The 22,146-nt window shown below is 35.0% G+C and overlaps 2 protein-coding genes across 5 annotated transcripts; one reads left to right on the top strand and one right to left on the bottom strand.

The window, feature by feature from the left end:
- Nucleotides 1–621: 621 nt before the first annotated feature.
- LOC106872810 (uncharacterized) lies at nt 622–11,215 on the bottom strand. 3 transcript variants are annotated; one of them, XM_052969391.2, is made up of 3 exons: nt 10,917–11,200; nt 4,847–4,993; nt 622–2,429 (listed from the first exon to the last, which is right to left on the bottom strand). In XM_052969391.2, exon 3 carries the CDS (start codon nt 2,073–2,075, stop codon nt 1,059–1,061), a length of 1,017 nt encoding a protein of 338 aa, XP_052825351.2. In that variant the 5' UTR covers nt 2,076–2,429; nt 4,847–4,993; nt 10,917–11,200; the 3' UTR covers nt 622–1,058. The 3 variants fall into 3 exon arrangements, with proteins under 3 accessions (XP_052825351.2, XP_089211136.1, XP_089211137.1); XM_089355010.1 differs by lacking the exon at nt 4,847–4,993 and having other exon boundaries at nt 10,917–11,215; XM_089355011.1 differs by lacking the exons at nt 4,847–4,993; nt 10,917–11,200 and adding an exon at nt 7,969–8,943 and having other exon boundaries at nt 916–1,732.
- A 3,909-nt stretch (nt 11,216–15,124) lies between these two features.
- On the top strand, nt 15,125–20,463 carry LOC106872820 (uncharacterized). Of its 2 annotated transcripts, none has more exons than XM_014919943.3 (2): nt 15,125–15,909; nt 18,662–20,463. In XM_014919943.3, exon 2 carries the CDS (start codon nt 19,019–19,021, stop codon nt 19,622–19,624), a length of 606 nt encoding a protein of 201 aa, XP_014775429.1. In that variant the 5' UTR covers nt 15,125–15,909; nt 18,662–19,018; the 3' UTR covers nt 19,625–20,463. The 2 variants fall into 2 exon arrangements, with proteins under 2 accessions (XP_014775429.1, XP_014775430.1); XM_014919944.3 differs by having other exon boundaries at nt 15,306–15,559.
- Nucleotides 20,464–22,146: the final 1,683 nt, after the last annotated feature.

Genomic DNA, 22,146 nt, shown 5'->3' with positions numbered 1-22,146 from the left:
ACAAAAAAAGGACAACAAAACATCCGGATAGACGATACAAAGAAAATAAGGACGGGTCATTCGGAGTTTTCTTTCCTCAGTTGAGTTTCAGATATCTTTGCAATTTCAGCTGGTTATATTCGAGATTGCTCCAATCTGGCTAGCCCCTAAATCTCTAAATCTCTGTCCATTCAGAGGATTCTTAAGCTTCCAGACCCATCTTTTCCATGCTGGTCGTCTTCTGGGCAGCCATTTAGCACTAATCCTGAAGTCACTAACTACTAATCTATGTTGTGGGGTACATTCTTCACCTGGGAAAGTTTTGGCATTTCTAAGTAGCCATCTTTCCAGTTTCCTAGCGAGAATGTAGTCAATCTGACTAGTGTGCCCACCAGACTGGTAGGTGAACAGGTGACTGGCAGGTTTCCTGGAGTTAATAAACCAAATCAATATCTATAATAAGCTATATTCTTTTTTTTTTTTTTAGTAACACTTTGGAGTTTGAAGCTGTTGAATCTGTTCTTTATAATATTCATACTTTCTAAATCATTCAACATGAGCTGGAGTCACTCTGTTTATTTTTTGCATTTGTCTCATACTGCTTAATGAAATAGTTTTCTAAAAAAATTTTTAAATAAGGAACACCGATGGACACATTTTTATTAACAACATATTTTTATAGAAGGAAAAGAGAAAACAAATTTAAAAGTATGAAAAATCAAGTTACTGAGGAAAAAGTCCATAAAAATTATCCAATAGCGTTTCTACACTCTTGCTACAACAAGGTCTCCTCTTAGTTGTCCTGTTTGTCTTCAGTATTTGAAAGTTCATTCTAAATGCTTAACTAATCTAATTTTATGTATAAACAAAATACGTGTTTCACATTGGTTACACTGGCAGAAGGAACCTAAAACAACAAATGGAGTGGGAGTGAGTGACAGAGATGTTCAATGCAGGTAAACTTTAATGAGATGTTTTGTTCTGAAGTTGTTGGTATTTTAATCAAATTGAAACAAAATTTTTACACACATAGTCAAGTGATACTTTTGAGAGAATGATTTGCGACAGTATGCTTTCCCTCATGTATGAATGTGTTTGTGAGTTTTTAAATGACCTGTCTGAGAGAATGATTTACCACAGGTATTACAGTGATATGGTTTTTCTCCTGTATGAATATGTTTGTGTTTATTTAAGACGGTTCCTTCAGAGAATGATTTACCACAAATATCACAGTGATATGGCTTCTCTCCTGTATGAATTCGCTCATGAGTAATTAATTTGCGCATTTCAGAGAATGATTTATTGCAGATACTACAATGATATGGCTTCTCTATTGTATGAATAAGTATGTGAGTTGTTAAGTGGCCTGTCTGCGAGAATGATTTACCACAGATATCACAATGATAAGGTTTCTCACCTGTATGAATGCGTCTGTGTTTAGTTAAGACACTGCCTTCAGAGAAAGATTTACCACAGATATCACACTGATATGGCTTCTCTCCTGTATGAATGCGTTTGTGTATAATTAAGTCACCATTTCGAGAGAATGATTTACCACAGATATCACAGCAATGTGGCTTCTCTCCTGTATGAATGTATTTGTGATTAATTAAGCTACTTCTAGCAGAGAATGATTTACTACACAGATCACAGTGATATGGCTTCTCTCCTGTGTGGATATTTTTGTGAGTAGTTAAGCTACTTCTTGCAGAGAATGATTTACCACAGATATTACAGTTGTATGGTTTTTCTCCTGTATGAATGCGTTTGTGTTTAGTTAAGACACTTCCTTCAGCAAATGATCTACCACAGATATCACATTGATGCAGTTTCTCTCCAGTATGAATATGTCTGTGACTAGTTAAGCTATATCTCTGACAGAATGATTTACCACAAATATCACAGCAGTATGGTTTTTCCCCTGTATGAATACGTTTGTGAGTAGTTAGATTACTTTTTTGAGAGAATGACTTTTGACAGATATCACAGTGGTATGATGATTTTCCTATCTCTTTCAGCATCTCATCAGGAAAATCAACCCTTTTCAACTGTTTTTCACATTTAAGTTGGTTCTTGCATAAATCATTTCCCATCATTTTTCTTCTCTAAACACAATATATGTATATTTTCCTTTTTATTTTATAATTTATTCCAAACAAATATCTCTACTGCTATATTTCCATCAACTTATTGTTGTTGGTATTTCAATATACTGCAAACATCTTTGTTATATTTGTCCAAGTTTAATTAGAATGCAAAATCATCTTGTTCCGAAAAGTGAAGTGGACACATTTTGCTAGTAGCAAATGTCATGAGGAAATGTTTGACAGTAAGTCTGCCAAAGAAAAGGCAGGAGTTACATCTGTTCTGTAAAACATTACTATTCAGCCTTTAAAAGATATACACCTTTGATGAAGTAAATGATTCTTTTACGTTGATGTTGTTTGATTCTGAAATTAAAAAAAAAACAAAAAAAAACAGTATAAGCTATAGAGTACAAGATATATAAAGTTTTTCTGTCTCCAGAAAATCATAACACTGCTCAGTTGATGCTTAATGCAGGGCATCCGAGTTTTTCTCTCGTAACCTTGAGGAAAATATAATACTTTTGAAATCACAAATTAGGCTTTTCCTCAGGAACTTAGATGCTAAACATCCTTTTGAAGGGTTTGGGTCCTTACTTCTACTATACACACACACACACACATATGAAATCACTCACTCGCTCCATTTGACCCATGACATTGCTATGCCAAATTTTACAAACAATTTTTTTCAGAATCCTAATCTTCGTATTTTTCTACGTATTTCGCAAAAAAAAAAATTCGGGGGGAATTGAAGTTTTGAAATACGATTTTTGAATTTTTTTTTTTTCCCGAATCGGGTCCTCCATAACCAAAAACGTGGGATTCCGTAAAAATAACCAATATATATCCATTTTCCCGAAAATTATGACGGAAAAATTGGATCTTATGAATTTTCCAAAAGTTCTCTCCCCACCCACCAGGTTCGCTTGCGCAAATTTTTTTTTTGTCATATTCGTTCTCTAACACAGTTGTTAACACCCAGCAGGTTGGGTCTTTTTTTTTTTTGTCAACAGGTGAAGATATTTACTGCATCTTTTACTTTGTGAAAAAAAATTTTTACAATACGCTTTAAGCCCCCGCCAGGAAAAAAAACCCAGCCTACTTGATGTAAACATGCGTAAAAAACGAATACGAAAGCAAAAATTTGCACAAACGAACGGGCGGTGGGGGTACTCTCAGAAAATTCACAAGATCCAATTTTTCTCTCATAACTTTCAGGAAAATGGATATATATTGCTGAAATTTTATAGAAATACTGTTCAAATGGCACAAATTACGATTATAAAGAAATTTCTGGGGAAAATGTTTTCCGAAGGAGTGGGGGAGAAGATTTCGGAAAATTTACATGATCCATTTTTTTTCCATTCATAACTTTCAGGAAAATGGATATCTTTTGATGAAATTTTATGGAAACACCTTTTAAACAGTACAGATTACGATTATAAAGAAATTTGTGTTGTCAACATTTTAACAACAAAAAACTCCGAAATCTACAACAGGCTAACCCCCATCCTAACAAATTAACTCAACATAACCCCCAGCTCCATACATATAAACCCAATACACCAACTGACTACCACCACTCACTTACACCTGATCCTTAAATTTACAACACCCAACAATACCTCCGGTCATACTAGAGAACAACACAGAGTATATTACCAGACACAATAATTATCATACTATACAACCCAACAACATGACTCACATGTAATGTGCAAGAGAGAAGACTGATATACATGTGATATGGGAGATGGCAAAGAAATATCAAAAGGTCCAAGTGAAAGGAATGACTATAAAAGGCATGGAAAGAATTGGTGAAGGCTAACCTCAGGGAGCAGAATCTCTTAAACACTTGAGAGACTGCCAGAAAAGACCATCCAACCAATGGAAGCATACAAAAGAAAAAAATGGATATAAAAAGATGATGGTGATCAGATAGACTACTAATACAAGGTTGTAGGGAGTACTTTTGTATTTCTGTACCACAGATTAAATTTAAAAAAAAAAAAAACACATATACATTCATAGTCAGCAGTACTCCTCAGTGGATTGAAAAAATGACTGATCATCATCATTTAACGTCCGCTTTCCATGCTAGCATGGGTTGGACGATTTGACTGGGGACTGGCGAACCAGATGGCTTTTTACTAGCAACGGCCACGCTCAAATGGTGTTTTTTTACATGCCACCTGCACAGGAGTCAGTTCACTGATATTGGTGTGAATTGCCTTTTCATGTAATCACATAGTTGTTCACTTTACCATGCACCAGAGAAAAGGGCATGTGTGTGTCTATTTTGAAGTTCATAAAGAAAAAGTGCATCTGATTCCAGTTTACTATCTTAAGAAGTCTGGTGCAATCCATGCCAACATGGAAAAGTGAACATAAAAATATTGATGATAATATTTGGCTGAAGAAAACATTGGGCGAAACCATGTCCAAGACAACACAAATTTTACAATGAACGTATTCATTTATATATACATGCACACACATCTCTCTCTTTCATATACTTTTTATGTATCTTGCAAGATTCTTGATGTCAATTCGTGTTGAAACATTGTTGTATCTTGCCACTAAAAACACCAGTTGTCATACTGTATTCACACTGGGTCTTCTATGTTTTGTTATTGTATTTATACTTTTTGAGATGTGTACAATGGCAATGATGCATAAACATTTCAGAAAACATCCAAAAGAAAATCATCTTGATTGACAGTAAAATTTATCGTGCTGTATCTTCATTTAGCATGATCCATTGAAACTACTTTACTCACATTCTTTTTAAACCACCAGTTGTGTTCCACCCTCATCCAATATCCTCACTTCTATTGTCTCTTTCAGATATCATATAAAACAACCGATCCAATCCTATCGCCACTTCACTCCAAACTTCCAAGAATACCTTCCTGCCAACTTTATCCCTACAAGCATAAATTTGCAGAAGTTCAAGAAATTGAGCACCACCTATATTGTCTAGAAGAAAATTGAAGAAATGTGTTCTTTGCACTTCCTTGTTAGACTAGGTTTCAAATCACAGGACGTATATTAGTTATACTTAACATCATCAATCTCACTACATTGTTATATATTTTATGTTGGTATTTGTTGATATGTAAGATTCTGGAAATATTTTTTTTTAATTAAGTACACATTTTATTTCTTAGTGAAGAAAATATAAAAGAGTTATTTTCCTAATATACTTTATTTATTTGTATTGTGTGAAATGTCAAACATAATAGCAGCAGTAATACCTATCACAATTTGTGGCATGTATCACCAGTCTTTTGTCTTAGTACTCATGGAGATTCCACAGCACAAAAGTAATATTTTTATTATATCTACCAGTGTATATATTATCAGAGTCAAAATAACATGGTTTCTTCACAATCACAATATACTCTACATTTGATATTCATGTTTTGCTTTAAAGTATTTCTGTGTTAGTTAGACAATACTGGTACTGACTTATTAAGGTAATCATGTCAACCACATATTAAGTTGTAAGCATATAAGTATACACACACACAGATATCTGTACACGTATGAATAATTTATGTTATGGTGGGTAATGTATTATACAGATTTTTTGCATTGGTACACGGCCATAAATTTACTGGGGGGGTTTCAAATCGTACAGCATATAAAGGGACATAACTGTACCCAAGACAGCATGCACTGTCAGTTCTGCATTTATAACTGTGTTGAGAAGGCGTGTAGTCTAGTGGTCAGGAGCACTGGAATCCAGATAATAAAGGTCATGGGTTTGAATCACAGCCCACACAGAATGTTGTGTCTCTGAGCAAGATGCATTGCTTCAGTCAACTCAGCTAAAATAAACACTAGCCGAGGGCTGGTGTGATTCTGCCCCCTCCCAACTGCATGGTTCTGAGTTCAGTCCCACTGCATGACACCCTGGCAAATGTCTTCTATAACCCCAAGCCATCCAAAGCCTTGTGTGGAATTGAGGGAAACTGAAAGCAGTCCATCATGCATATATATATATATATATATATATATGTATGCATTTATATGTGTGTATGTATATATATATATATATATATATATATATATATAATATATGCCCCCTCCTCTCTCAAAATTCCTTGTCTTGCAAGTCACTTGGTGAACTTGCCGGCGATGGTGCCACATAAAAAGCATTCAGTCCACTCTATGGGATAGTTGATATCAGGAAGGGCATCCAACCATAAAAAACCATGCCAAAACAGACAAAGTAGTCTGTTGTAGTCCTCTACCTGGCTGGCTCCTGTCAAACAGCCCAACCCATGCCAGCATAGAAGACAGACATTAAATGATGATGATACATATATATATCTTTGAGTTTGTCCCCGACTACTACCTGATAACCGGTGTTGGTTTGTTTATATCCCTGTAACTTCGTGGTTCAACAAAAAGGAAACGATAGAATAGGTTCCAGGCTTAAGAGAGAAGTAGTGGAGTTGACTGAGCCAATTAAAATCCTTCAAGGCAGTGCCCCAACATGGTTGCAGTCCAATGACTGAAACAAGTAAAAGATAAAAGATATATGTGTAATTTTTTATCTGTTTTACTTGTTTCAGTCTTTGGACTGCAACCATGTTGGGGCACCACCTTCAAGAGGTTAGTGGAACAAACTGACCCCAGTACTTATTTTTCTGAAGCTTGGTACTTATTTTATCAGTCTCTTGTTGAACCTCAAAGTTACAGGGACATAAACAAACCAACACTGGTTGTCAAGTGGTGGTGGGAAACAAACAGAAATATAAAGACACACACATAGATATGTACATATATGTTTCTGTCTACCAAATCCACTCACAAGGCTTTGGTCAGCCCAAGGTTATAGCAGAAGACACTTGCCCAAGGTGCCACACAGTGGGAGTGAAACTGGAACCATGTGTTTCGGAAGAAAACTTCTTACCACACAACAATGCTTGCATTTATATACACACAAACACACACACTTATGTAGACACTTTGGATGACAGAGCTAATCTGTTGCTCAGTTTAACACCACCACCCAGCCTTTGTGCACTTTTAATAGTCCATTCTATCAAAAGCATTGAAACTAGATCCCTGGTCTGAAGATAATTTGATATTTTGATAGGCTACTTCCTTGTGTAGTATCTCCATTGGCAGTTTCAAGATGGAAATGGTTCTCAAACAGAAGCTTGCCACTAGATGCATCCATAATATGCTCTCTATAATTAATATCTTCTGATTATACTTTCTTTGCTAGTAAGCAGTGACCCATGTGATTTTCATTACACACCATGTTTCAGAGGTCTTGCAAGGATAATGGACACTCCTTTTTCACCTTTGAATAATAAAATGTGTCATGCAAAGAGAGTTGTAGAGAATTGAGACTGTTAAATATTACAGATATCAATTAAATGACTTTCTGTCAAACTTGATATGCAAAAATTCTAAAACAAAGCATTTTACAATAAAACTGTTTAAAAGTATCTTTATACAATTTTCCCAAGATTTACCTTAAATTCCAGTCTAGTACATACCTCTCTGCTTGGATATATTCTAATAATATTTTTTTTAAATAAGTTAGTTTTTCAAGTGTATTTGTAACTAGTTAGATCAGTAATCTTAGATAATACTTTATCACAGATATCACAGTGGTATGGTTTCTCACTAGCATCAGTATGTTTACAAACAGTCAAGTTATTGTTAAGAAAGGACATTTTATCACAGATATCACTTTGATATGGTTTCTAACGTGTGTGAGTACGTATGTGAACAGCCAATGTACTATTAGAAGAGAATGTTTTACCACACAACTCACAGTTGTATGGTTTCTCACCTGTGTGTGTTCGTTTATGAACTGTCAAGATATCATTACGAGAGAATGATTTACCACAGGTATCACAACCGTATAGTTTCTCACCTGTGTGAGTACGTTTGTGAACATTTAATGTACAGTTAAAAGAGAATGTTCTTCCACACAATTCACAGTGGTATGGTTTTTCACCTGTGTGAGTACGTTTGTGAACAGTTAAGTCACAGTTATGAGAGAATGTTTTACCACAGATATTGCAGTGATATGGTTTCTCACCTGTGTGAGTACGTTTATGAACAGTCAGAGTACTATTAGAAGAAAATGTCTTACCACACAATGCACAGTAGTATGGTCTCTCACCTGTGTGTGTGCGTATATGACGAGTCAAATGTTCATTCACAGAAAACGTTTTACCACAGACATTACAGTGGTATGGTTTTTCACCTGTGTGAGTACGTTTGTGAATTGTTAAAACATCATTGCGAGAGAATGTTTTCCCACAAATATTACAGTGGTATGGTTTCTCACCTGTATGAGTACGTTTGTGAACAGTCAAGTCACAGTTATGAGAGAAAGTTTTACCACAGATTTCACAGTGGAATGGCTTCTCTCCAGTGTGTGTACGTTTGTGACTAGTCAAATGTCCAGTTCGAGAAAATGTTTTACCACAGATGTTGCAGTGGTATGGTTTGCCACCAGTAGGTGTACATTTGTGTGATGCCAAAGCAGCATCTGTACTGAACCCTTTACTACAATTTTTACAATGGTAAACATTTGAATTTGTGTGAAATAATTTATGTTCATTGATATCTTCACTTCTGGTAAAGGTTTTTACTTTGATGTCACAGTGGCATGATTTCTTCCCTACATTTTCACTTTGGTGAGGAAATTCATTATTCTCATTTTGTGTTTCTTCATAAACCAGATTCTCGCACAGTCTCTCTGTCATAATGTTATTTGTTCACAAAACACAATCTTTCTGTTATATTGTGAAGCCAAACTAGTTGTTTATAAGGCAAAGTGACAGTGAGATTAACATACTAGGCCATGGAACACATGATTATTATGCTGATGGTAGTCTTAACCAACAATAGAAAACAAATATTTGAAAAAAATCTGCCATTGTGTCCTAGCTTTAAAAACAACTTTTCAATGGTATGTGAAGATGGATGCATTTGTTAAGATTGTTATTTTCTAATTAAATTGTTGTGAAATTTTTTGATATCCATCATCATATAAAATCATCCACAAAAAAGATTTCCAATCAACTTTAGAAAATCTCTTTTAAAATTATATCACTTCTGTCACATGTCTTTTTATAATGCCACTGGTCAGTTTTTCATATTCTTCACAAATTAGTTGTGTGAGAAATTGTCACATCAATGATACCAGATAACTGAAAGATAGAGACAGTATAATATGAGACAATTAAAAGTCAATACAAAGGACGTTAGAAGACATTTAACCAGAGATATTGAAAGATAGAACAACAAGGAAGAGAGAGAAAATATCCACAGAGAAAAGATGTATAGTCACAGGCATGCCTGTGTTTGTTAATGTCACTGTGTGACCATTTGGTTCTGGGTTTAACCCCACACTATAGCACCTTGAACATGTGCCTTTTCTTATACCCAATACTTTGTTAATGGAATTTGGTTGATAGAAAACTCTAACAAATGTCTATGAACAATGTACATGCATGTGTGTGTGTGTTTGATTGTGTGACTGCCTACATTTAATATATGTTGCATCACTTTATATCCCATCAGTTAGCAGTTTGACAAATAGACTCAATAAAATAATTACCAGACGGAAATTATTACTGGAGCTGCTTAAGCCAACTAAACTTTTAAAAGCAATGTCCCAGCATGGCTAAAGTTCCGTGAATGAAACCAGTAAAATGTATGAATATATAAATTGTCTATAAAAAGATGTGTAAGTCAGATAATCATGAAAATGCCTTTATTTCATTTCATTTTAATGAAAGAAAAGTACCTGGAAGTTATTTGAAAGATTTCCTAAAGATACAAAAATGGTCAAGAAATGGTGAGTTGGTTTGTTGGGTCAGGGACATTTGGACAGCTTGATGACAACTGGTAAGGATTAAAGCTAACACCAGTACACACTGTTCAAAGGTGATGGAAGGAACATAGTTCTAAGATTGTGTACATGAGTTAGAGGAGAGTAAATAAGGATGAGGGCATTGCACAACTGTGTAGGTATGTCACAAAGTCAACTCATGCGAATTATCCACCACCTCCCAAAAAAATTTTTCACAACAAATTTATGTAACTGTAATCTTTAGCATCTGAAAAGTGATTCTGAAATTTTTCATTAAAGAACATCTATTATCTGAAAGTTATAAGGAAACAAAGTTGGGGAGCAGACTTGTATAGATATGCCAGTGAAAGAGATATTTTGATGAATGCATACAGTGTGGAGCTATAAGTCAAGTTTTCATGGTACAAATAAAGGTGAAATATACTTAAACAAGAGAATGAATTCATATGATTAAAGATAAACATTATCTTTCTGTTCAAAGATGTGGGGAATAATGAATATCAGAATGGAGTGTCAATTGGAAAACATCTTTTATCTTTTGTTTCACTCATTAGATTGCGGCCATGCTGGGGCACAACCTTGAAGATTTTCAAGCCTGGTACGTATCATATTAGTCTCTTTTGCCGAAGTTACGGGCACGTAAACACACCAACACCGGTTGTCAAGGGGTTGTGGGAGACAAACACAAAAACACACCTGTGTATGTATATATAAGCTTCTTTCATTTTCCGCTTACCAAATCCACTCACAAGGCTTTGGTCAACTCGCGGTTACAATAGAAGACAAGTGCCACGCAATGGGACTGAACCCGGAACCATATGGTTGGGAAGCAAGCTTCTTACCACACAGCCACTTTTGCGTCTCACTACATCCTTACCTTCGTGAAATTTCTTCTTTATTTCCATTTCTTTTTACTTTTATCGAACACGTCAAAACAGAGATGTGCGTATTATGACATGTAAACAACAAAGACCGTTTATATAAATTATACTTACATATTAAAATAGATCCAAGAGAAAGATGTCACAATGTATTTAAACAGACAGAGTGAACAATGCCAGCGTCAAGAAAATTTTTACCTCAAGCATTAATTTCCATTTTCAAGTCAATGTACTTAAGAATGTTGCATGTATTCTTTATAGAGGTAAATATCGATCATCTTTATATAATTCGATTCCCTAAGTGTCAGTTGTAAACTGGATTTGAGTAAATAAGATGTTTATCGAACAATAAGAAGAAATGAACAGGAATATTTGAGAAGTTTTAACAAGAAACTATCAGGGGAAGTAACTATATCTCTATTTTAAAAATACCTTTAAATATAGTCTTCTAACCAATATACGTATTGCTTTACCCTAAATATTGTATAATTATCACCAACACGGTAATCTTTTTATTCAACGACATAAAAATATATATACCCTTTGCAGTAGCGTTAATATTTTTGTAAAATTTTTCGAATAAGCATTTTAAAAAACAATAAGAAAATCAGAGCAACCAGAAGTAAGAATGAGTTAAAGTTAAAATTCTAAACATTTCTGTGACGCAGAAACATTTGTAAGTAATGTGGTGATGCTAAAGTCTTCGGCTAATATATAGTGATATAATAATTAATTATGATAGTTCTTTATTGATGTCTACTAATTTATTTTTCATAATCAAATGGAGATTTGAATTTCAATAAAAAGGGCAAAAGATATATTCACTCGCAAGCAATAAAAAAAATTACACTTCCAACAGAAATAATACACACCAATGCAAAGGCGCCACTGGAATGTTTTTTAAAAATACTGTAATATAAACTGCATTTGCGTGTTATAATTATTTTGATCAGACAAGAAAGCTGGACATTTTTCTTCTGCAACTGATATACTTCTGAGCTTTTTAGCACTATATGTATATGAGATGCTATCTCAAGACAAATGCCGCAGTTTTGTGGCTTTCAACAGTATGTCTACATGATTAAGATATGTAGAATCTCACACACACAGGTGTGAGAGGTACTCGAGGACATAGCTGGTAATTTAATAAAACAATTATAATCTTTCAAAAACAAAATGCATATAAATAAGAATGTCTGTTTATTTTCGATAAACTTTCTTATAAGATTATTTTGCGAATCTGCCTTGAGTTTTGATGACTGCTTCAATGTGGTACCGAAATCGTTGACAAACATGACTGTGTAAGAACGACCGTGCGAACCAAAGGAGAAATGGTGACGAATGGAAAACAGGCTCCTTTTTAACGCGTCACACGGTCAACACAAAAATATATGAATGATAATATGTTATAATTCTATAACATAGAGAACTAAGAAATGCCAGTAAGGAAGACGACAGGAACGCAACCGATAAAGATGTATAACAGTAATATTTATTGGAGCATTAAACTGTAAGTCTGTGTGTATGTGAATGCGACATAATGAAACACAATATAAGACAAAGTCATGTAAACAAAAGCGTGTGTGCAAGTAATACATGTATGTGAATGTAAGAGATACATAGTAAAGAGTCAGTAACACGTATAAGAATATACCAATTCTGTTAAGGTACACCGTAGTATTGATAATCTGTATGTAAGAGGTTAAGGCAGAGCTAAGTCACGTGTCGTGATGTTGGGGCTTCTATGCCGCGCCGGATTCTTGATACAGATGATTTCTCGCAGGCTGAGTTCTGGCTGTTATTTTCGTGGTGAGCAAATCACACAAACAGGATTGAGAAGCTGCGGTTAGCTGTTGGTAGCTTGTGTACGTGTAGAAATCATGTTGACGCTGGTGGGGACGATGCTGGGGATCTATTTCAAAACGGGGGGCACCAGTATTTTCTTAACGAAACACTTTGAAACTTGGGACACTGGTAGAATGTGTCATATAAAACATCTTTTACTCTTAGTCTTCTTAACAAAAAAACGTACATCACAAGTTATTCCATGTTAAAGTTGTCGTATTTCTGTAATTTCAACCAATCACTGACGTCTATTCAGCTGAATAGAGTTACTGCTGGGCGGTCATAAAAATGCTATTCCCTGTGACATATTTCATCCGGTTTAATCGTAATTTATACGCATATATTGTTTATATAATAAATTACGCTGTGCGTATCTATGTGTGTAACAATTCTAGAGTTCGGGTTAGTTTTAGGGTTAGGGTTAGGGGATTAATACAATATACACCGTTACAGCGCTAACTGTTTTCAACTGAATAGACATCAGTGATTAGTAGAAATTATCGAAATAAGACAATTTTTTACATGAAATAAATTCGAATACAAAAATTTTTTTCTGTTCTATAACACAAAATAGATAAGTATACGAAGTTTGAAAGTCTTTCGGTACCAAAAACACTACATAAAACATAAATGAAAACTGGTGCCCCCGTTTCGAAATAGATCCCGATGCTAGTAGTCGTAGTTGAACGAGGGTGTTGATGTCGTCGCTGGACTGGCTAATTGGTGTTATACTGGCTGGCTGTGTTACGCGTGTGGTCAAACGACCAGATCTTAGAAGATCTGAGCCGCGACGAATTGACGCGGATAATTAGGGCTATTTATATAGGGGCTCCAGAATCATCAGAAAAATACTCTCTCACGTGACCTTATTAATGGCTGTGGTTGGTCGATTTGCGTCCTGGCGGCAAATGAACTGGAGACAATTGCCGCGTAAATAATAGTCAGTCAGGTGATGACACAGCAAGCTGCTCTCTACTACGCCCGCACTTGAATATATATACTAGTGAGAGAAGTGTTCACTACAACTGCACTAAATGGTTCTTATTAATTTCGGTTGGACAATGGCAGCCCTCAAGGAAGCTAGGGTATTATGAGGATGCCGAGTCCCTTTCAATAACGCGTCAAATATAGTAGTCCATGGTATTTAATTCTAGAGAGTTTGGAGTCCAAAGTTTAGTGATCGTAAAAATTGTCTGACATCCATTCATGGGTTATGTGAGCTTTGTATTAATTTTGTGATTCTTCCGTAGCTTAGAAGTATTTTGATTTCTATTTTTAGTGATGCAGGTGCTCATGTAGCACCCTTGTATATATATATATATATATATATATATATATATATATATATATATATATATACATACACACACACATATATATTTTATTAATTTGCCTGTACGGCTTATGCTCGCAGCTACCAACAATGGTATTTATAAATATTATCGTTCTCATACACACACACACACACAGATAAGCAAAACAGAAAATGGAGATAGAATTGGTAATTAATAAACATCAATTATCATTTATTGATTATAAAAAGACAAAATATTATCTGACAGCTGTTTCTGTTGGCGCTATTCCTGGCATACGGTTGTTAAAACCTCTAACTTAACTCAGCTATTTATTGATTATAAAAAGACAAAATATTATCTGACAGCTGTTTCTGTTGGCGCCATTCCTGGCATACGGTTGTTAAAACCTCTAACTTAACTCACCTATAAGTAGGTTATCTCCCTTGGCTAGGCGGCGCTCCATGTAGATAATTAAACTTCCGGAGGCTACCCACGCCATTGTTATTGTTTTACGTCTTATCATGGATATAAAGCAGCTTGATGATTCAGCTATCGAAGTACTTACTGTGCCTGAGTTAAAGAAATATTTAAGATTATATGGACAGTATGTTACTGGAAGAAAGGCGGACTTGACTGAAAGGGTGAAAGGAATAAAAATTCTGTCGATGAAGAATGTCAACAAAGTAAATTCATCGGACGATAAGTCTGAAGTATCGGACGATACTTCAGACAGGAATAAGCAGAAGCTTATATCTCCTCTCGGTGAAGTATTGCCTGATCTAAAGATCTTTGTAAGTTGCCGAATTTCACAGATAATGACATAATTACCTCGTGCTACGGATGAAATCAAAGCAACAGTTAAGGAGTGGCATATTTTACCACGACAGACACGTACACAGCATCGAATACCACGATGTGAGTGAAAGCTGCTCTCACTGTATTGTCCGGTGTCTGGTAATCCCTTCGATACTGACATCAAACCAAAAAAAGAAACCTGACCACAGAGTGTGGGTAATTATGTCAAATGTCACTGGCAAAGTGCATTCAGCTGATTGCAACTGTTAAAGCAAGTCACTGAGCATGCGTACATGTCATACGGGAGAGTTCCAATCAGGGGTGGATAACACCTTATAGGAAAGCCCTATATGTATGTATGGATCGTCTGTAAAATCATTCTAAGTTACAGAGCAGTATATATTAAAGTTAGATAAGGCCGGTTTATGGGATCACCTTAGGTTTCACGTCCATAAAGGGCTTAGCTTTATGGCGTATCATAAGATCTCAAAACATGTTGGCGTAAGGTCGCTCAGGGAGTGGCCTCTCTAGAATATAGAAGGAGAAAAGGACCCTGCTACTCAATGTCAACAAAGAGGATTGTCTCCCTTTGGCTATAGATGCCGGTGATCCTGCCATCCTTAATGTTCAAACGGGCCAGCAGGAATTTCTTGAAATGTAAACATGGTCCGAAGATCTCCGTTCTGGAGTTAAGGATGTTCCCTGAGTCGAGGGAGTCCTTTAGGATCCTCACCCATTCCGCTATGCTTAATTTACAGCGCTTGTTCCTGTTTATGTAGGTATCGCCATAAAGCTATGCCATTTATGGACGTGAAACCTAAGGTAATCCCATAAACTTTAATATATATACACTCGGATCTTAAGTCACTTTGTTACTTCTGAAAAATATTAATAAAAATATACGTATACTCATATTTTGAGTTCTATCTGGATCAACATACCTATGTGTGTTTACGTGAGCAAAATAATGCCAGCTTTACTACGTAATTTTCACAACTTACGAATTTATCGCTAAAACCGGAAGAAGTAACATGGACGTTAACGTAGCGGAGATTCACTTAAATAAATCGAAATCTTTACCTAGCAGCAATTTTACAACCAAAGCACCACTTTAATTTCCTTGGTTTACACACTGGCACAACACACTGATTCACTGTTTATATCTAACAACGGTAAGTTTACGAAGATTTGCCTTAAGGCTATAAATAATAGAATTACGTCTTACTTCTAGCATACAATAATAATATAGAAGTGAAAGTACGTAGCACCATTTGAAAAAGATATAGAATATTTCTGCGTTCTGACTTTGATGTACGAGACCACACTTCTAATTAAACTCAATTAGTGATCTGTTGTTTGAAAACCCAGTATTGGGTGTTACTTTCGATATAAAATGTCTTTGATGACCGATTATATATATATGTGTGTGTGTGTAATATACAGTTGTAGACTGACAAACGAAATTTTACGAGTATTGACACAATTTGTTTAATCTTTAGTTGATAGTAAACACAAACTATTAATGCTCTTTGTGTGTCTAATATGAAATATGTAATCAACACTTCCACAAGAAGTGATGAATGAAGCGCGATGTTAGTAAATATTGATACAATTATACATTTACTGAAGTGGGAAAATATAATTTTTTCTTGGGGTATATGAAAATAATTCAAACTCCATCTCCGTGACAAACAACACATTTTAATGTTAATTAGTTGAGCCTATTTAAAGATAAGAAATGGAGCTTCTTCAGAAACGCATCTCTCCAATTTCGTTAGTGTTAATTTTAATGTTGCCTAAGAAATGATATCAAAGAACGGTATTAATTTCTTTTTTCCGGTATGTACGGGAGGGGACGTCGGACATGCGGTATAACTACAGATTCCCTCACCCCGATTTGGATGATCATAACTTTCAGAAAAATGGATATTTTTTTAATGAAATTTTCTACGAATATGTGTTATATCATGTAGATTCCGAATATACAAAATTTTTGGGGGAAATGTTTTAGGAGGGGGTGGGGTGGGAAATTTCGGAAAATTCACCGGAGTCCATTTCAATTCGTCTTAACTTTCAAGAAAATGGATATTTTTTAATGAAATCCTCTACAAATATACTCGGACTATGTAGATTCCGAGGACATAGGAATTTTGGGGGAAAACAATTGGGGGTTATTTTTGAGAACTTCCCCACTCAGGGGTCTTTCGGATCAAGTCGTCCATATTTGTTTCATTTTCTCCGTTTTGTGCAAGTTCAACTAGAATTATTTCGGCAAGACTTCCGCCCGTCCCCCCAAAAAAACCACATAAACAAATTTGGGAGAAAATGGGGGGTGGGCGGAAGTCTTTCCACATTTTCCTGAAAGTTAAGACGAATTGAAGTGGACTCCGATGAATTTTCCGAAATTCCCCCACCCCACCCACTCCGAAAACACTTTTCCCTCCAAATTTTGTATATTCGGAATCTACATGATATAACACATATTCGTAGAAAATTTCATTAAAAAATATGCATTTTTCTGAAAGTTACGACCATCCAAATTCGGGGGTGGGGGGAAGAAATCTGCAGTTATGCCGGACATGCTGCGAGCTATTATTATTTTTTTTTTAGTGTGCAGTTTTTGCCCTCTTGATTTCTTTCCAAACTAGCAAATATGATAAATGTTTCTTATTCCAATAAAGACAGTCTATCTCATACGGTTAATGTTTACAACGAAAATCAGGAAAAAATAGTGCAATGGGTGTAAAAAAAAAAAAAATGTGTAGGAAACGAATATGAAAAAAAATGCGCACAAAGCAACGGAAGGGTGGGGAGAGGACCTCGGAAAATTCACAAGATCCGAGTTTTTCCCTCATAACTTTTAGGAGAATAGGGTTTTTTTCAATGAAATTTTATAGAAATACCTTTGAAACAGCAAACATTACGATTATAAAGAAATTTGTGGGTAAAATCTTTTCCAAGGGGTGGGGAGAGGACTTCGGAAAATTCACAAGATCCAAGTTTTTCTCTCATAGCTGGATATATATATATGTATGTGTGTATGTGTATATATATATATATGTGTGTGTGTGTATATATATATGTATGTATATATGTATCTAGCTCTTTATATATATATATAGAGAGAGAGAAAGTAATGAGTGATTGAGAATAACGATGGAAGGGTTAAAAAAGCATAAAAATAATTGAAGATAAAATGAAACAAAATTGAAGCCAAAGCATTAAAAATTATTGAAAGTGGGTAGAAATAAACACTATGTAGTGTAGTGGTACTACGTTAGGGTATCTGTAGAAAGTTGAATGTGATTTCAGAATATAAGGAGGAAAAACTTGGATCTTGAGAATTTTCCGAAAATCCTCTCCCCACCTCAAGATTTTCCCCACAGATTAAACAAAAAAGCCTTCTATTGTATGTATTAAATTCTATTTCTGCCATTTGCATAAACAATCCTACACATGCACACACACACACACACACACACATTTATTTATATTCTAGAAATGTCAGCCAAATATCTCTCAAATTAAGCCAGTCTTGAAAAAAGAGGTATACACTGGATAATGTAAAGCTAGATTTTGAATGCTTATGACTAAGATTGGATGGAATATTTTTTTATCACAGGTCTAGTCAACGAGCACCAAACTTGCTCAACTATCACTGAACAACAGCAGATATTTCTGAGGAGAGAAAAATGTTAGTCCATTTACCTAATGTATATAATATCACACAACCTGAAGGAGTAGCTGTACTCTGTAAATATGTAGACTTCACATAAAGTTATTTGATGGAATTTTAATTAAAAAGTTAAGTTCAGTTGTTCACATATGTTTTATGTCTATAGTTTATCAGTATAGAAATATATTAAAATTTCCATTGTTGAATCTATAATTTTGGAACCTTATACTGTTTCTTTATTATTTCAGAGTATTGGATGACATTTGGCGTAAAAGAATTTTTACTTCAGCTGCATCATCAATATTTATCATCTTTGAAAGACCAAAGAATATTAAACAGAGTGGAAAATAAGGCTGTGAGAATTACAGTGAAATATTTTGTCTGTGAGACATTATTAGTAACATTTTTCTACTTGACTGTGAAGAATTTGAACAAGAGAATTTTATTTTCCTTAGACTTGAACAGATTTACAAAGTAGTTCTCAATATCTTCAAATAGTAATGAAGGTCGCAATTGATGGAAATATAATAGTAAAAATATTTGATAGAAATAAAGTAAAAATATGAAAAGGTGTATTTTGTAATAAAAGAAGGAAAATATGGAAAATGAATGATGTGACAACTAAGATAACTGTAAAAGTCACTCAAAGAAGGATTGATTTTCCTGAGGAGATGCAGAAAGAGATAAGGAAAACATCATATCACTGTGATATCTGTAAAAAGTCATTCTCCCAAAAAAGTAACCTTACAACTCATAAACGTATCCATACAGGAGAGAAACCATATCACTGTGATATCTGTGGTCAGTCATTTTCTAGAGGAAGTGTCTTAGATATTCACAAACGCATTCATACAGGAGTGAAACCATTTCACTGTGATGACTGTGATATATCATTCTCTCAGAAAAGTCACTTAACTATTCACAGACGTGTTCATACGGGAGAGAAACCATACCACTGTGATAACTGTGGTAAATCATTCTCTCAAAGAAGTCACTTCACTATTCACAAACGTATTCATACAGGAGAGAAACCATATCACTGTGATATCTGTGGTAAATCTTTCTCTGATGGGAGTGCCTTAACTAGTCATAAGCGTATTCATACAGGAGAGAAACCATATCATTGTGATATCTGTGGTAAATCATTCTCTAAGTCTGGTAACTTAACTACTCACATATATGTTCATACAGGAATGAAACCATATAAATGAACTCTGGTAAATGATTCTATCAAAAACTGTCACTTCATTAAACATGTATGGGTTCATGCAGAAGAATAGGTATATTTTATGAAAGAAATATCTTATATAGTAATATATATATTCACACATAACAAAAAATATAAAAGTGTGATAACACATGCACCATGTTTTACATGACCCCAACTATATCTTGACTGGTTACATAATTTACTACTGTGATATTTAAATGAAAATCTTTTAAAATACTCATATATTCCATCTAACATTTCTGAAAGGGAGAAATTGTAAAATTTATCTATTTAACCTTGAAGGTAAATAACTGAAATGTATTTTGTAGATGGAAAACAACACTGTATTGGTTTTATGTTACAAATAGGTACACAAACAGTAAAAGGAAATATTTCATCATACCATAATTGGATATACATATAATATTTAGGTTTTATAGTCATGTTTTCATGTTTGTATGTAATATCTGTTATGTATGTATCAAGTTAGAGAATGATTCAGTTGTTATATAATTTTATGATTTCTTTTAGCCATAGCCTGATTCTGTTATGACTTAGTTATACTGAATATTTTACTTCCAAATATCCATGTAACTGTAACTTTAATACAAATGGTATAATTTGTGAATCTTCACCATCCACATCAATGTTTCAATGCTCATTCCATATGATTCTGTAACATAGACATGTCTGACATATAGGACAACATCACTTTTTTTTAATCTTCTGTCATTTTAAACCTGGGTGTCAGAATCGTGAGTTCTGGCCTCATCACTCTCTGTAAATTAGCCAGAAATTTAAATAAAGTTTAATCTACTTCAGTTTGGGTAAAATTGAAAAGTGTTTACCATTTCCATTAAGACAATCTCTCTGATCCTGCTGAGCCATCACCATCACTTTCATTTTCTCACTTGTTGTCGCTTTCACTTTGATTGTATCTCGTATGAGAACTCCTTTGCAAATTTGGTAACCTATGGTTTCCTCCCATTTATTATTTCCAGAAATGTATTCTAATGACAAAACTTCCATTTTAGGTTCAGGAAATACTCTATATCTGACCTATCACTGAACCTCTACAAATCTAAATTACACCCCTATTGTTGTTATGCTCTCATCACTAAAAATCTACTGCTGCTAGACCATATCCAGGTAATTTGGAAAGACACTCTAAAAACTAGCTGCTGATATACTATTTCTCGTTGATATTCCATACAGCTCTAATTTAACAATTTCTTTTCTTGTAACATAGTAACTTGCCACTTCCATCCATGGCTGTGCAATCCACTAAGCCATTGCATTAAACACTTTAATCAATCCTTTATTCTTAGAATTGCACCTGTTTTATTCTTTTATTTGTTTCAGTTATTTGACTGCGGCCATGCTGGAGCACCGCCTTTAGTCGAGCAAATCGACCCCAGGACTTATTCTTTGTAAGCCTAGTACTTATTCTATCGGTCTCTCTTGCCGAACCGCTAAGTTACGGGGACATAAACACACCAGCATCGGTTGTCAAGCAATGTTGGGGGGACAAACACACACACACACACACACACACACATATATATATATACATATATACGACAGGCTTCTTTCAGTTTCCGTCTACCAAATCCACTCACAAGGCTTTGGTCGACCCAAGGCTATAGTAGAAGACACTTACCCAAGGTGCCACGCAGTGGGACTGAACCCGGAACCATGTGGTTGGTAAGCAAGCTAGTTACCACACAGCCACTCCTACGCCTGTGTGGAATTCACTATGGTCTACTCTCATAGAACTCTAGTTATGGCGATAACAGATAGGGTGCTAACCCTGGCCAGTTCACTTCTGTTGATTATGAAATCAAAAATGTTGTTAATTTGAGAAATGTTCTAGCTTGGGCAAAGCCAAGATTTAGTATGACAGTTTTGAATGCTGACGCTTAGTCACCATTTGTCTGCATATGTGATAGACAAGCTGGAGGAAGGAAGGTTAGTAAGGTTTTATATTCAGGCATCAAAAGAATTATAGCTGAAAATGAACTGTTCAGTTTTAAAGAATTTATCAACTGTTCTAAACTCAATTGTTACCGTTATAGGGGAGGAGAATTATATGCACAATGATGTTTCTCATAGATTTTTCACATAAATTCTCAATTCTCTTCAGCTTAAATTGGCTTAAGTCGCTGAAAGAATACTTCTATAGTTCGAATGTGTAACTTTTGATTGGTGTATATAGCATGTGTACATAAATATGTGTGTGTATGATGATATATACATATGGACATATCGTCAGTGTGTTACTCCTGGCTTCCATGCTGTCGTGTTGGATGAGTCATCACAATCCAAATCAGTTCTTATTCAGATTTCTGCCCTCCTGGATAGATCAAGAGACTACATCTTGCTTATACACTCCATTTCTGATGTAGTTCCTAAAGCTATATATGCATCCTAACACCAACCGCATAACAGATTATATGTAATACCCTCTCTGGCATCAGTATCAAAGGTTGTGTCCACAACAAGACTAAAGTATCCTCCTGACCC

The sequence above is a fragment of the Octopus bimaculoides genome, chromosome 7 (assembly GCF_046866305.1).
Source record: "Octopus bimaculoides isolate indiv1 chromosome 7, ASM4686630v1, whole genome shotgun sequence".
Taxonomy (NCBI): domain Eukaryota; kingdom Metazoa; phylum Mollusca; class Cephalopoda; order Octopoda; family Octopodidae; genus Octopus; species Octopus bimaculoides.
The sequence above is the reverse complement of the archived record's forward strand: the minus strand, read 5'-3'. Positions and strand labels throughout refer to the sequence as shown.

Bases quoted from the DNA above. Each gene is read 5' to 3' on its own strand.
- LOC106872820 (XM_014919943.3), top strand. From the start codon at position 19,019: ATGAATGATGTGACAACTAAGATAACTGTAAAAGTCACTCAAAGAAGG.
- LOC106872810 (XM_089355011.1), bottom strand. From the start codon at position 8,809: ATGACAGAGAGACTGTGCGAGAATCTGGTTTATGAAGAAACACAAAAT. The intron at 1,733-7,968 runs GTGAGAAACTAT...GCATTCATACAG, and splicing joins TCACAAACGTACTCACACAG to GAGAAAAACCATACAACTGT.